At 37.1% G+C, this 15,529-nt stretch overlaps 1 protein-coding gene across 3 annotated transcripts in view; it reads right to left on the minus strand.

The window, feature by feature from the left end:
- Positions 1-15,529, minus strand: part of AFG1L (AFG1 like ATPase) — an 81,851-nt gene that overhangs the window by 55,155 nt on the left and 11,167 nt on the right. For all 3 annotated transcript variants that reach the window (XM_058174264.1, XM_058174263.1, XM_058174266.1), the window contains 4 exons: positions 12,550-12,601; positions 11,767-11,868; positions 9,671-9,801; positions 2,490-2,589 (listed from right to left, as the gene is read on the minus strand). In XM_058174264.1, coding sequence (XP_058030247.1) covers positions 2,490-2,589; positions 9,671-9,801; positions 11,767-11,868; positions 12,550-12,601 — 385 coding nt within the window. The remainder of the gene's footprint in view (positions 1-2,489; positions 2,590-9,670; positions 9,802-11,766; positions 11,869-12,549; positions 12,602-15,529) is intronic.

Genomic DNA, 15,529 nt, shown 5'->3' on the forward strand with positions numbered 1-15,529 from the left:
CGATGCAATTGTAAAGCGTGACATTACGTAATCCCAACACTTAGCGAAAGAAATTCTAGCACTCTCCATTGTCATTGTTAAACAAGGATCATGGTTGTCAACAGAATACCTTCTCACAACTTCTTGCTGGCTTCCAATGAGAAAAATCAATGGGAAAGCTAGCAAAAGTCGCAATTCCAGAGTGGCTTTCAAGCAGATTAGCAGGCAGCTAAATACAGGCATGGTCAGCTTGGGAGGAGGGGTATCACTACTGTCAGGCATGGGATGTATGCAGATGGTCAGTGCAGCATGAGCACAGAGATGGCTACTTCCAGCTGAAGGAGAGGGCACAGGTGGGTGCTGCAGCGCTACAAAAGCATAACAGGCCAGCCACACTTGCATGACAGTGCAAGCTGACGCATCCAACAAGGCATGAAGTCCCCAGGATTGTGGGGATCATTGACTTTGCTTGTGAGAAGTGGACAGGGAGGTCACAAATGTGGTCATGTGACTACAGGATGCTGTAACCATCATGCAGCTGATTGCCAAGCATACAACTTGCAATCATTTTTTTTTTTTTACATTTATATCCCGCCCTTCTCCGAAGACTCAGGGCGGCTTACAGTGTATAAGGCAATAGTCTCATTCTATTTGTATATTTTTACAAAGTCAACTTATTGCCCCCCCAACAATCTGGGTCCTCATTTTACCTACCTTATAAAGGATGGAAGGCTGAGTCAACCTTGGGCCGGGCTCGAACCTGCAGTAATTGCAGGCTACTGTGTTCTTAATAAGCCTTAATAACAGGCTTTACCAGCGTGAGCTAAACCGGCCCAAATCATGTGACTGCAGAGGTTCTGGATGCCTGGAACTTTGAGGACTGGATATAACCACCACTCATTCAGCACCATTATAACTTCAAACTGTAGTTGAATCAGTAGTTCAATTATCTGTATGCTGGAAATAGTATTTTAATAAAATTTGAAAGGACACGGGTTCCAATCCCACTCTAGCCATCAGCAAACAGGGCACTACTTTAAGATGATAGTTTTATCTTCATCTTAAACACTGAACAATATATTATGGTATAATCTTTCATGAACTGAAGTGGACTAGACTGTTGAAAGCATAATCCTGAATGAGAAAAATGCAAAATGCTTAAGTGTTGAATGAATTCTGTTATTATTTCCTCTTGTATTCTCACTGGCTGTTATTGTGAATGGCCCAAGCAGCTTATAGCTGTGATCAGAGGCAACTTACAAAACATATCTAAATATATAAATACCCACACGTTTTGTGTCTTTCTTTATATTTGCTTTGGAATAAATATTATTGACTTCAGATTAAATATTCTGTAATACTTTGCATTCGATGTGCTACTTTTCTAGCATAATTTACTTTTTTCCTATTTTATATTAATTATATGTCTTTTAAGGAGTTAAGGGCAATACATGCTTTCCTTCCCTTTCATTCAACAACTGTTTGAAGTTATAACAGTGCTGAATGAGTGGTGGTTATGACCAGTCTACAGGGAGAAGCTACATACCATTAACTCTATTCTTCTTCTAATTTGAGGGGTCGGCAACCTGCCGCTCTGGAGCCACATACGGCTCTTTGGGCCCTCTGCTGCTGCTCCATGTCCCATCACTGGCTGGCCCTGCCCCTCACCCTCCCCTCCCAGTCACTGCTCATCTGGTCTTGGAAATCCAAAAGGTACAAGGAGAGGAAGAGAGAGAGGCATAGATACAAAGAAAGAGAGATATGGGAGGGAGGGGGAGAGAGAGAGGGAGAGAGGACAGAGAGATGCAGAGAGGGGGAGAGAGAGATACAGAAAGGGGGGAAGAGAGACATAGAAAAATAAGAGGGGGGTGAGAAAGAGAGAAAAGGGTTTTGTGGTTCCCGGTGTTTTTTAACAACCAGTTCTGTACCCTAAAGACCGGCTGGCTAGGTGTGGCTAGGGGTGTGTGTCATGTGACTGGGTGGGAAAGAGTGACATGGAGTTGGCCATGCCCAACCAGGTTTTGTGGCTCCCAGTGGTTTTTTTCTCTGCCAAATGGCTCTTTGAGTGTTTAAGGTTGCAGAACCCTGCTCTAACTACTCTGCCCTGCTACTTCTATTTCCTACCTTTTTTGAATGCTTTAAGGAAAGAGTAGTTGACTCTACCCTTGATTACTCCAGGAACTGAAGGGACTTTCATTCAGAAAAGGAGAATTGTCCTAAAAGAAAATGTCTTTTTGAGAGTGCAGTTCTTCTATCTATATCTGACTACTTTAGATCCTGCTCAATGCACATTAATATCATTTATTTTGGTGGCTTTTAATTGAAACCACAAAAGAATTTAATGTATAACATAGAGTTAACGTCTAACATCTTAACATAACACTTAAAAGTATAAACATGGTAAAAGAGACTGATGTTAACCAGAAACAGATCACACGTACAGTCAATTTGAGATATCTTAACTCTACTTTCATTGAAAAAACCAGGATCAGCATATTATTCATTATTACCTTCTGGTGGCCTGTTTGATGTGGCTACAACGATGACACCATTTTGGAACAGGTTTTCAAAAAGCTGTTTGAGAATCATAGCATCAGCGATATCTGTGACCTGAAGAAGACAATACTAGTATTGTCAAAAGCAGATCTTGACTCATAAAATTGACAAAGCTGCATCCAATTTGCTTTGAGGGCTTCCCCCACCCCACCCCTTCTTGTTTTTAGTCAGAAGAGAGGTTTGTTGGTTCAAAGGCAAAAGATTCTATGTTGCCACTTGAAGAAAAAATGTGGGTGGGACGGGAAATAATAAGCAGGGAATATGCAGTAATCTTTTCTCAAGACAAGTCTTTATTCCAGATTGCTAAACAATTCTGCTTAACGTCCATTCTAAAACTCCTGTTGGGAAAGAAGAGATTTAAGATTTAAAAAGCCCCTCAGTTTGAAACACATACAAATACACAGACCTGCCAGAAGATCAGGAAAGAAAATGCACACCAGCTGCTCTACATTTCTATTACCTTTCCAGAAAAGGTTCAGAGAGGTGACTTTAAATGGTCATGGGACTTTTAGAAAATAGGACAAGCGGCCAAGTATACATCATCAGCTGCTGTTGAAAATAGAATGATATGACATAGATACTATTGTGCGATTGTTACACAAAACAATTCAACAGATGGCCCATCACAAAAAAATAAGCAATTTCATTGTTCTTTTTAAGTGCCTTCTATTACTGTCCATGAATAATCAAAAAGGCACTGCAGTCAGTTCCAGCACAGTCAGCCTCTTCTAACCTTCACAGACACAAATCATTCTCTCTCACACACAGAGACACACACACACACACACTCACACTTAAATGAAGAAGGGGGAGCAACAATTCATGACAAAAAGAAACTTTTGTCTGAGGATTTTCACTTCCCCACTTATTGTTCCTCAAATTATTACAGCTGTGCTAAAGACACTAATTTTATTATATGCAGAACTTCACTTAAATATGTAAATTCACAATAGATGAATACTACCAATATAAAAAAGGAACATGATAAAACAGGCTGAAGAAAAAACATTCCCACTCTAAACCTCACAACTACTCCCACCCTACACCTATGAGACTTCCACACATAGTGTTGTTCCCTGCTTCTGCCTTTGCAAACTGCTCTACCTAAATCAAGTTATACATCTTTTTAGGTATTGACTATTTTCTTAGAATGAGCAGGCTGGTAACTCCAAGTGTAGAGGGGCACGGAAGAAAAGTACAATCTAACAAATCAAAACTTGGTACCTTTGAGCCTGTCAATAAGAAACAAAAACAAAATCAGAAAGGCATTAAGTAGCTAAAAGCAGGTATCTATTTTGATGAGACCTCTGAAATGGGTAAAATAAGATAGGATAAGGGGGGGGGGGAAGAGTCTTCTGCTTGAGAAATAGAAAACTATACGGAACAGGATGTATTTAATTTCCCAAAGAAACACTTCTGATAAAGCATAGCAGCTTTGAACATTAAATAGAGAAAGATTTATAACCGGAGAAAACACAATGAGGACATACCCTGTTTCCCCGAAAATAAGACCCAACCGGAAAATAAGCCCTAGCATGATTTTTCAGGATGCTTGTAATATAAGCCCAACCCTCAAAATAAGCCCCAGTTAAGACTGTCAGTCAGATGGATGCATTTAGTACCGTATTTCCCCAAAAACAAGACTTAACCAGAAAATAAGCCCTAATGCGCCTTTTGGAGCAAAAATTAACATAAGACCCGGTCTTATTTTCGGGAAAACACGGTAGTTGGTGTTTTGCTCTTGCAGAATTTAAATCTACTTGTCTACCAAAATTGATTATTTTTTAGGTTACATAATAAAAAAAAAAGCAAGAGTCATTTGGTATATTGAATGCCAATTTATGTCCTTTTGATCTCTGTAGCTTTGGAGAGGAAGACAAAAGTGAAAGCATCTCAAAGCTCAGGTTCTGCCTGTGCTAGGCATTCATTATGGATGTGAACAAAAGAAAAGAATACAAATTACCAATAAGAGATGTCTGCTAATGGAGAGAATGGTGAAATTTCATTTGCATTTAAGAGAAAAGATCTGTATGACCTACAGCTGCTTTCTTCTGACATAAGTTTTTTTTTAAAATCTAAATAATATATGTATCTAAGTACCCGAACCCCAGTTATCCTCTGATTGGTACAATTTCTTGGGATGAATAGTAAATATAAGTATGTTTAAGTAATTAGTGTTATCACAAAAACAGGAATGTAACAGTGCAATCTTAGACATGTTTTACTCAGAGGTCCCCCTGCATTTAATGAAATTTGTTCCTACTAAGTATTTAAAATTGTTCTCTTTGCTTTCTTACAAGCACTGCCTACAGTATATAACAGTATTACTTTACTCTTTACAAGTATCCTGGATCCCAAGCCCAACCACTCTTCTCCTGCTATTTATATGAAAATAAAGCTATTTCATGTCTGAAATGCCTGGTGTTTTTTTTTTAAAGTAGCGACATAGAACGTCAGAATAAGGAGGACTCACAGTTGGTCCATAAGCAGCTGGATGAGCTTGATTTTCTCAGAGTTTCACATCTGAAATGACAGACGTGGATAGTGTGAACTGAAGGTTGGCACAGACCATTAGCCCCCACAACGTTGCCCAGAAAGCTGTGTACCATTTTATCTTGAAAAGTGCCCATAGGGATTTCATGTGCTAAATCAAGAATTTGTTCTTTTTGTTTCTTTAAAGATAAGCCTATATTTAATGCAACATTGTTTGGGGATTGGGAAGTGGGGGGGGGAGGAAGGGTGGAGGGATGATACCAAAAGCACCAGCCAGTCATTCAGTTTCTGCTGTAAAACTGCAGCTCTGCTTCTCTTTCTTGAATCTAGAGAGGGGCAAATGTCTATGGAGATTCTCAGTCATCCAGGTCATGATTGTCCCAAAAGTGCTTTCTTTCAAACAAAAACTGGACTTTCTTGTCCAGTTGCCTTTTGAAAGAAAGTACCTTAGAAAGGGGCATTTTTGGACTAACTATGGCATTACTGCTTTACTCTAGACAATTGCCTTCAGCCCAAGCAAGTTCAAGGCTCCAGATTTGGCAAAGGACAAATTTTAAGAAGAAATCTGCAGCAGGTCCAAATGCACATATCTCGTTTTTTCTATGTTTGAACAACCTAATATCATAAAAGAAAGCCACACTTAACAAAGTTATCAACAGTTTCATAAAAACAAACCAGTAAATAAATACTGTAAATGCTTCTTAATGTATTTTCAGAATATGTTTACTAATATCCAGCAATAAAATACTTGAACTAAGGAAAGTGAAGCATCATGTTTTGGTCTTAAAACCAGTGAAAGAAAAGTATCACAAAAATACTAGTTTGCTGGATTGCAGAATCTGAAAAGTGAGGCAATACTCCACAGCTATTCAACTTCGAGGCACCTAATGTGGCATGAATGAGAAGACAGAACAGCAGAGTTGTATCTTATGCTACTTTTAAATAATGCAAAATTTAATGAAGCTTCGGTTCATTTAGGACAGGGATCTACTGTACTATATATATATATTTTTAAAAAAAGAGGAAATAGATACATTGTGTGTCTGTGAAACTGTGAGGAAAATAATAGGTTTGAGTAATGGTGGCCTGTTCTTTTAAAGTGAAGTTTAGGAATACATTCAAATAAGTTCAGGATGTATTTAATTATGAATGAAAGGGCTAAATGTATATATGTGAAAAATGAATTAATGTGTTGTAAGTTAAGGTGAATGCATATAAAAGTAGGAAACCATAGGTTGTTAGTTGGAACTTAACACTCAAATAAAAAGAGATAAGGGAAAAATAGGGATAAGATCTAGGAAAAAATGTGCAACAGTCTGGGTGAATGAGATTCAGTGGAAAATTTATTTTGTTGGGTGATGTGAATAATGGATGAAAATTAGATGAGAAAGTAAAATGATTGGGCCATTCAGAGATGTAAGTAGTAATAAGAATGGATATTCTTTGGTGAATTCCACATTCATGTTCTGAATGAGAGACATGATGGAGGGGAGGGGAGGGGAGGAGACCTGAGTGAGCTGAGGAAGTAGAAGAGAATGTTTGAATGTTTTATGGAAAAAAGTATTAGGAGATAAATTAATCTAGCAACAAAATGAATGGAAAGGGAATAAAAGGAAATAAAGTTAAAAGAATCATGTTACAGAGTGCTACAGAAGTGTCTGGATTTATATTAATAGAAAGTATGAAAAAATGCAAGGTGTAAGAATGAGGAATGAAAATGCTATAGAGGAGAAAAATACACAAAAGAGTTATTGTTAAGATGATGAGAGAGGTTATAGGTGTAGTGTGATAAAGTCATTGTTGCGAGAAAATAGTAAAAGAAAGCAAAGCAAAGAATTTGAGAAGAATTTTATAGGAATAATTGTCTTGGACATGGGAAAAGAGGACTAAACAAGGAGCTTCTTCTAGAGTAAATTCAATTATAAATAAAAGTGATAAAAATATGGTGGCTACCACAGGGAAATTTAAGGTAAATTCTAGATTTCAAATTTTCACCTCCAAAAATGTGTGAGAGGAAAAGCTTTTTAAAAATCAGACAGTGAATCTTGATATCCATTGTGGCATAAATTATTTTTTATCTTTGCATTTGTTAAGTACAAGATGAAATATTTTGCTCGTATATTTCTTATAATGGATTTTTGTATAATAGAAAATCTAATGTTGTTTCTGTTATTAGTATAGTATAGTTTCTTTATTAGTATTAGTATAGTTTACCCAAATTTCAGATCTACCATCACTACCTTTAAAATATCTACTCATCTGTGTAATTCATGAAAACAGTGTTTCATTAAATTTCATCTTTGTGATAGTCCATTAATACACACTGGCTATTCACTCTAAAGCTTACCTCAGATACCCATTCAACAGTATCCAAGGCTTAAAGTCAAGGTATATTACACATACTACATCTCCATAGCCCACTATGCCAGCTTTGTATCAAAGGAGGAAATTAGGCTAGACTGGTGTAATTTGCTTTTGGCTAATTCAAGCTACTTATCATATTCCCTATTCTCTACTGGTCATTTACAAGTGGCCTGTAGCTCAGTAGCAGGATATGCTAGGGACACAATGGGATTATAAGGATTTTAATGATGAACTCCTCAACGGATTTATCACCTGTCAGGAAACAAACATATTTGATTGCCTTATGCCACCTTGATTACTATTAACTCAGCTGTGAATTTTCACATGCCAAGTAGAAAAATATATATATATATAGCGATATATCATAGAGCACAAGTGGCAAGAATTCCCCATGAGTCTGTCCAACCAACAAAAAGGAGAGCTCTGATCCAGACTTCTTAAACTTCCAAACTGAAACCAAACTGACAACTTATGTCAACTAAAAATTGCAGAAAATCCTGCTTTCAGCTTTAAAGTGTAAAGATGCATCGACAAGATTAAAAAAGGACTTTGTGGAATAGGGAAGTTATGAAATGGAAATACTTCATTCAATACGGAAAAAAGAAGGCGCTTCAATTCAGACATACATTCATTGCTCAAGCACAGCTATTTTCTTCTCCTTCCAAAAATATTCTATAGTGTTCTATGACTGCAATGCAAGAAAAACTAGTAGGTATCATGGTACTGTCCATAATAATTGAGACTCTAAGAAAACCAGAATACTGTATGTCACATTTTAAATGGCAATGTTAAAAGGAAAAAATCAGCTTGGTAGAGAGAGTAAGACCTCAGGCTAGAAACTAGGAAACTGTGAGTTCTAGTCCTACTTTAGGAAAAAAGCCAGTTGGGTGATCTTGGGCCAGTCACTTTCTTTTAATCTTAGGAAGGAAGCAATAGCAAACCACTTCTAGAACTAGCACTAATCCAAGCATTTGCCAGGAATCAAAAAGTTGACTCAAAAGTGTGCACATGCACGCACAATCACAATCACAATCACACACACACACACACACACACACACACACACACACGTTACAATGGCTGAAAATTTTGCAGGGGAAGATTTCCCCCCACAAAAACTACTCTTCACTGGGATGTTTCCTTTTTAATAATTCCGGTAAATGTATTTCTTTTATTTTACTTTATTTCTCATCTTTCGCCTAGGACTTAGTCAGAGTATCTTTATGCTTTTATTTTCTTCTATAAATTTGCCCTTCTCCCATTGTTTGTCATTTATTTTTCCAGGTCGCAGGGCACGAAATGGGTTAAACATTTCCTGGTCCCAATTCTTTTCTACATAGCAATTTCTTTCATCTTAAACAAAGGTTTTACATATGAAAAAGTAACGTGTAGTTTGTCAAAAAGTGGTCACACTGAATCCCATGTTAGTTGCCACATTATTTCTCCAACCAGCTAACCTTTCCTGTATGTTCCCCAAAACTGGAACATTCATATATCTGAGGCCAAGCCATGAAGATGTGTTACAATGGGTGCTGTTTTATGATTTTAATTTCTAAATCTTGTAGGATTTAATTAACCCATTTTATTTTTAAAAGAAAACAAGTTAAAATAATATAAATGAATAACCTATGAATGTCTATTCGGAATGAAGTTTTGACTATTGAGAAAGTTACATGTACATATTAAATCTTTGCTTACGCAGACAATTTTAATCTGAAGCAACATAGGCCAGAATCTATGAGAATGTGGCTAAAGTGTGGGTGCTAGGAGCTCAATTATGTCCAAAATATACGGTTAAATATATGAATGGTGTATGTATGCATGTATGTGTGTGTGTATGTCCATATGTATGTGTACGCACAGAAATACAATATATCCACATACTAATAATACATAGCCACACTTATTTAGATATACAGAAATACAGTTGTGTTGTGTATGCAGAATGTATGATTAAACAATATTTTAAAACTGAATGTAAGTGTCATATAAACCAGACTGCGTATTTTCAAAAAAAATTCCAGTTTAGCAGATAGCACTGATATAACAATACTATCTATGTGCATCTCAGATTTTATGCATTCAAGATCATACTAACTGTGACAAATTTTGCTGTTCCATGCATACGAATAAATAAATGCTTCAATGAGAAAAGGTTAGAAAAAAAACACCTCCAGCGTAGAAAGTTAATAACCATACAAAATATTGCTACCAGACATGGGGGTTTTTTTCCCAAGAAGAGAGGAATGTACATTTCTTATAATATATTCTTACTTACCTGAAATTCATCAAAACACAAGAGACAAGCTTCCTCACTTATTTCATCGGCTATAGGAGCAATTGGATCATATGATTTAGCCATTAATCCAGCTTTTCGTTTTGGCAGACTCTTTTTAAGGCAATGTATTCCTGAAGTGAACATTTTGCAAGATGTAAACATGTTGGAAATAGACTCAAAACAAACATTATATTTACATGTTAATAGAAGTAACTTTTGTCGCAGTAATTCTGTGCTAATTCCATTCTTTCAATTTTTAGAAAAACAATGACAACTACAAAGCATTCTCCTCTCCAGTGAGCGGCCTTGATTCATGCAGCATCCCATGGCTTTTTGCCTCTTTGCAACATATATCATAAAGTGGGGTCAAGATATTATCCAACAACGTATATTATTCAGTTTGGTTTCCTTCTCTCTATAACTACAATATATATTAAAAGCACACTGTCTATGTTGAGATTGCTGTATACTACTAAGTTCACAGACTAGAGCAAATATAAAGAAATGAGAACAAGGAAATAAAGGAGAAACAGAGAAAGCTTGCAAAAGACTAGGAAGCTTTAAAGACTAAACGTTAATATAATGGAAAATAGAAGATCTTTGTATATTAAAATAGCTAACTAAATCTTCACCTCTAGTTTCTAAATAAATGAACAACATATACATTGTACCATCTATTTCATTTACTATACCATGTATCTTGCCAAAAAACCCTGTATATTTGCAAAGAGGAAGTTTACTGAAGAGTTCATTATGGAAAAGATATTTTTTTGGCACTGAGAAGGACAAATTCAAGTTCTGGTCCATGCTAACTTTCCCCTTGTTTAGGTTCACAAATGCTGATACAATATACCAGTGGTAGTCAACCTGGTCCCTACCACCCACTAGTGGGCGTTCCAGTTTTCATGGTGGGCGGTAGGGGTTTTGTCCAATACTCAAGCACTTTCCTTTTTTTAAATGTAATTGACTTTTTAAAAAATTTTCATAGCATTATTTAAAAACATTTTCATTAGATTTTCATAAAATTCCCCATGACAATTTAAATTTCTGAAAATATACTATTTGTATCGCCCGCACATAAGTTTAGTTCACGTTATGTAACTGAAACTAAATGGCGCTATAGTGCGACCGCAAACAAAAGAGCCTCATCCCAGAAGAGCTCGCGCATCTCCCCCCATACCACCCGCTGTAACAAACAAGCAGAGCTGGTAGTTGGTGCCCCCTTCCCCCAACCCAATCCACGATGCACGAGAGGCATGCGCAGATGTTGATACATGGCGCATTACTGTGGAACTGGTGGGCGGTTAGAAAATTTTACTACTAACAGAGATACAAAAGTGGGCGGTAGTATAAAAAGGTTGACTACCCCTGCAATATACAGTAGGTAGGATGTAAATATTCTTTGATATCACAAGAATTCAGCCAATAGTCAGAACACTTGAGTTATAGTCAGTGTGTGTGTGTGTGTGTGTGTGTGTGTGTGTGTGTGTGTGTGTGCATACAGAAGTTGATGGAAATCAGTCACTCTCTTTCGATTACCTTTTCCTAGCCTGTTCCACCTTCAACTTGACATGACATCTTTTTGCTATTCAACTTTTAAGTCAGGGCCTTCTGGCACCTGAAAGACCAACAAATACATTATAACCCAAGTTCACTCTTCACTTGCTGCTGACTATTGTAAAAGGGTTAAGTATTTTCACAATATTGTTCAATCTCTCTATATAATTGTCGCAAGACCACATATCACTACTTTCCAGCAGATGCTCTGAATTTTTAATCATGCAAATAAGTACCAATGAATTAAATAAGTGATTGACTGTCCACTGGTACTTACTCACTCAAGGAAAATGACGCTACTAACTCAAATCCTTCAATCCCTCAATTAATTCCTAGGGGTGTTGCAAGACAGCTCTATTCTAACTGAAAAATCAGGTTGAAAATTTCCCCATACAGTCTACGTTAATTCCTTTCTTTTCGGCTTTCAACTGACAGTCTTCCAGCGGGCACCAGACAAAGAATTAAGAAGAAACAGGATGACAGATAACACGGAAGATACCTGTAACATACTGTATTCTATCAGAAAGATTTAAACTTACTTTTATGCACATCAAGCATGAAGCCATGGAAATGGACTCTCTTTTTTCTTTCTACTTGTAGATGAGAATAAAATATGTCCATCACCATTGTCTTTCCTGTGCCTTCAAATAAAAACACACATACCCAACAGGTTGTTAATTTAAAACACTGTGTACTGATTACAGTAATGACTGTTCATTAGCATTGAGCTAATGAAATCATAATCGTGATCTGAACAGTACAAAATCATTATCTTTGAAGCAAGACTTCAACTAACATGGGCAGGATCATTTGTACTATAGGAATCTATATCAAAATCAACAAATGCAATTATTGTTTCTATCCGAAATACCTTGAGCATTATTCACTAAAAAAATACATGAGAATATACCTCATTTATTCTTTTTTTAAAAATAGATTAGCCATAAATACATCTTTCGGTCAGACCAAGTATGCAACTCAACTAACATCCCCCTTCCACATAACAAGGACATCAAAACAAGTGCCCTCCCTGCCATATGCAATCAAGGCTCTCGCAGGGTCCAGGGATCTCATATCACAAAGCACACTGTGTTGATCCATTTCATTACCTGACATTGCTCCGAGCCTTGATTTGCTCTGTAATGTCAAAGCAAACTAAATACAGGTTGTTAGTAGCTCAGCCCAGGGTGCTTTGTTCTATTTAATCTCACTTCTGTCATTGGAAAAGAAAGTTAGCTTATTAGCTAGCTATAAATCTGGGAAAGTGTGCAAATATGCTAAAACAAAATTGGCCACGTTTCAGTTAAAATCATTCAACTTACCAACATCCCCATAGATATAAAGGCCTTTTGGAGGTTTACGTCTTGTGAAAAGCTGCAAATTAAGAAAATAATTATATTTTATTCTCATTGGATAAAAGCGAAATAGGAAAACAACATGATATATTCATCGCAAAGTCACTATAGCTTCCAAACTCAATTCAACTCCTGCATTAAAAGAACAAAGCCTGCTCTGCTGCTTAGAAGCTCAAATATTATTTTGGTTGATCAAGCACACAATAAGGGAAATTGGAAAGGACAAAAACCCTAAATATTCTTTTAAATATCTTTTCAAGCGCAGTAGGTTGAGCATTTTGAATAATTCTATAGTGAAAACTGTATAGAAACGACATGTAAATAGACCATCTTTTCAGTGTTTTATTACATACATACATACATACATACATACATACATACATACATGCATACATATATATATATAATCATATTTTGCAGCTCTTGAAGGTTCACAACAATTATAAAATATCACATTGAAAATATCCACAGAAAATGCAATTAAAATTAAGTTAAAATTAAAATAACATAACCCTCACAATTCACCCAAAGCCTCCACAGTAACTCTGTTCCAAGTAGCTTCTGGAAGCTTATTATTGATGGAACCAATCTCACTTGCATGGGGATACCATTCCAGAGGAACAGGTTCTCATGTAGGAACAGTATCTCCACACCACATCCTCCTGCCCACTTCTCAGAAATAGAGTACTACTCTACAGTTTCTCTTGACAAAGACACCTTAGATGGGTTAAATCCAATTGGAGGAGACACTGCTGAAGGTATTATGCCATGTATCATTTTATAAGTTAAAGCCAGCCTTTGAACTGCATCCAGAAGCCTACTGGCAGCCAGTACAAGGCCCACAATACCAGTGTTGCACAAATACACTATTCGATACTTATGACACACAGGTCTCTATATCTTGCACAGTTGCAGTTACTGAGTGGTTTTCAAACCCCATGAGGAATACATTGCAGTATATGCATCATGGTGAGGGAATGATTCTCTGTGGCAATGCTCCAGCCAGAGTGGGCAAAAGTTTTCTGGGCACAACCTCTACTTGCTTTTATAGAAAACCAGAAGTCCCCACCCACCAAAGTAAAAGATTTGTTCTCTCAAGAATAGTCCCACATCTTTCAAGAAAGACCACTGAAACTGATAGAAGGCGATGGACAAAAAGCAACTTTACTTCAGGTTCTAGGGCTCAATTTTAGCCCATTTTCTCTCATCCACTCTGATAGTCCTTAGACCAGGGGTGTCCAAACTTGGTCCCTTTAAGACTTGTGGACTTCAACTCCCAGAGTCCCTCAGCCAGCAAAGCTGGCTGAGGAACTCTGGGAGTTGAAGTCCACAAGTCTTAAAGGGACCAAGTTTGGACACCCCTGCCTTAGACAAAACCTTCCTGGTAAAGTATAATTAAATATAATCAGCAAACTGAATGTACCTCATCCCAAATCTACATGATCCCTCCCAATATATAAATATTAAAGAAGTGGGGGGGTAAGCACCTACCAAGCCCATCTCTCATCTTCTCCTCCCAACAAATACAACTACATTCTGAAGAAGCAAAACCACTGTAAAACAGTAGCTACAATTCTTGCAGATGCTTCAGAAAGATGCTTCATCAATAATGGTATCATAGGCTACTGTGAGGTCTGAAAGGACCAGGTGGTCCACTGCCCCTTTTTAAATTTCAGCAAAGGTTATTGCCTCTCTTTATCACCACAGTCCATACTTGTGTTCAGTGACATTCATTTTTATTCTTCTTCCACCAACGCTCTAGGAATTGCTTATAATGCCTTATCTCCTGGAACTCCTCAGAAAACAAAGGAGCAACCCAGCATCAGTTTACAGAAAGAAATTGCTTGAGGGGCAATTTCTTTTGGATTCCAGTCTCCTCCTAATGCTAAACAGGTAATTGCTCAATCACTGGGAAGCTTCCCCAAGAGTCCTCTGGAAACTCTCCAGATCCATCACTCATCTTCAGTTCTGAAGAGGTCCTAGGTGGCAGTTAATTTCATTTGGAAGCATAACACAACTTGGTAAAGGTACTGCCCTCCATATTCAGATAACCCATAACTGAACTACAACAAGTACATTAGAGACAGATAAGAGATAACCCCACCACTGCCCCAAAACCAGAAAAAGAAAAGGTCCACATAATAACCAGCTCTGTCCATGTGTTAAGTCAATGGTTACTTGGGATGAGCCCATGAGGCAATGAACTTCATAGCTATACCCATCTCTGCCACAAGTCACTGGAAGTTGGCCAGCATATATAAATTCAATACATTTTTTTTTTCTGTTTACAACAATGTCCCACAGGTACTTCTCAAAAAGCAACTGGACTTTCCCGGTTTCCTCCTTCATTTCTCATCCAAGAAGCTTCCTCAGTTCAGAGTATAAAATGGATTCATCTCCATTTCATCAGGACAAAAAAAAAACCTCTTGGGAATTTCAGATAGGAGAGAATCTCCTATTTCTCTTCCACCTGTTCAGTAGGAAAGCTGATAAAAACAGAAGAATTTGTTGGCAAAAAAAGGAATGGGCAGGAGGTGCACATGGCTGTAGGCTCTGCTGCTGCTGCTTGGAAAGGTCTTATTATCCTGTGACTATAATATAATATTTTGCAATTCTCTTCTTTCTTTTGGTCCAGTTACTGCCTCATTCATTCTTCATTGTTCTCCTTTTCTCTTTTCGTCTCCTTCTCTGGAAAATTACTTCTTCTTCTTCCTTATCCCCATCTTAGTTCTCCCCTTTTTTCTTTTCTGCTACACATGTGACAATTTGTGAAAGCAATTTCTACGTTTAAGAATGGTTTGTATAAGCAGAATAGGATCATGAATTTTATAATGAAATACCTTACGTTAAAGAAAATAAAGTTTAATAAGATATTATTTTGGTCTAGACTACTCCTTTTGTGGGGGAGGGAGAAATGTTGAAGGTATGAACACACATTCATCTATGT

This window comes from Ahaetulla prasina, chromosome 1, assembly GCF_028640845.1.
Source record: "Ahaetulla prasina isolate Xishuangbanna chromosome 1, ASM2864084v1, whole genome shotgun sequence".
Taxonomy (NCBI): domain Eukaryota; kingdom Metazoa; phylum Chordata; class Lepidosauria; order Squamata; family Colubridae; genus Ahaetulla; species Ahaetulla prasina.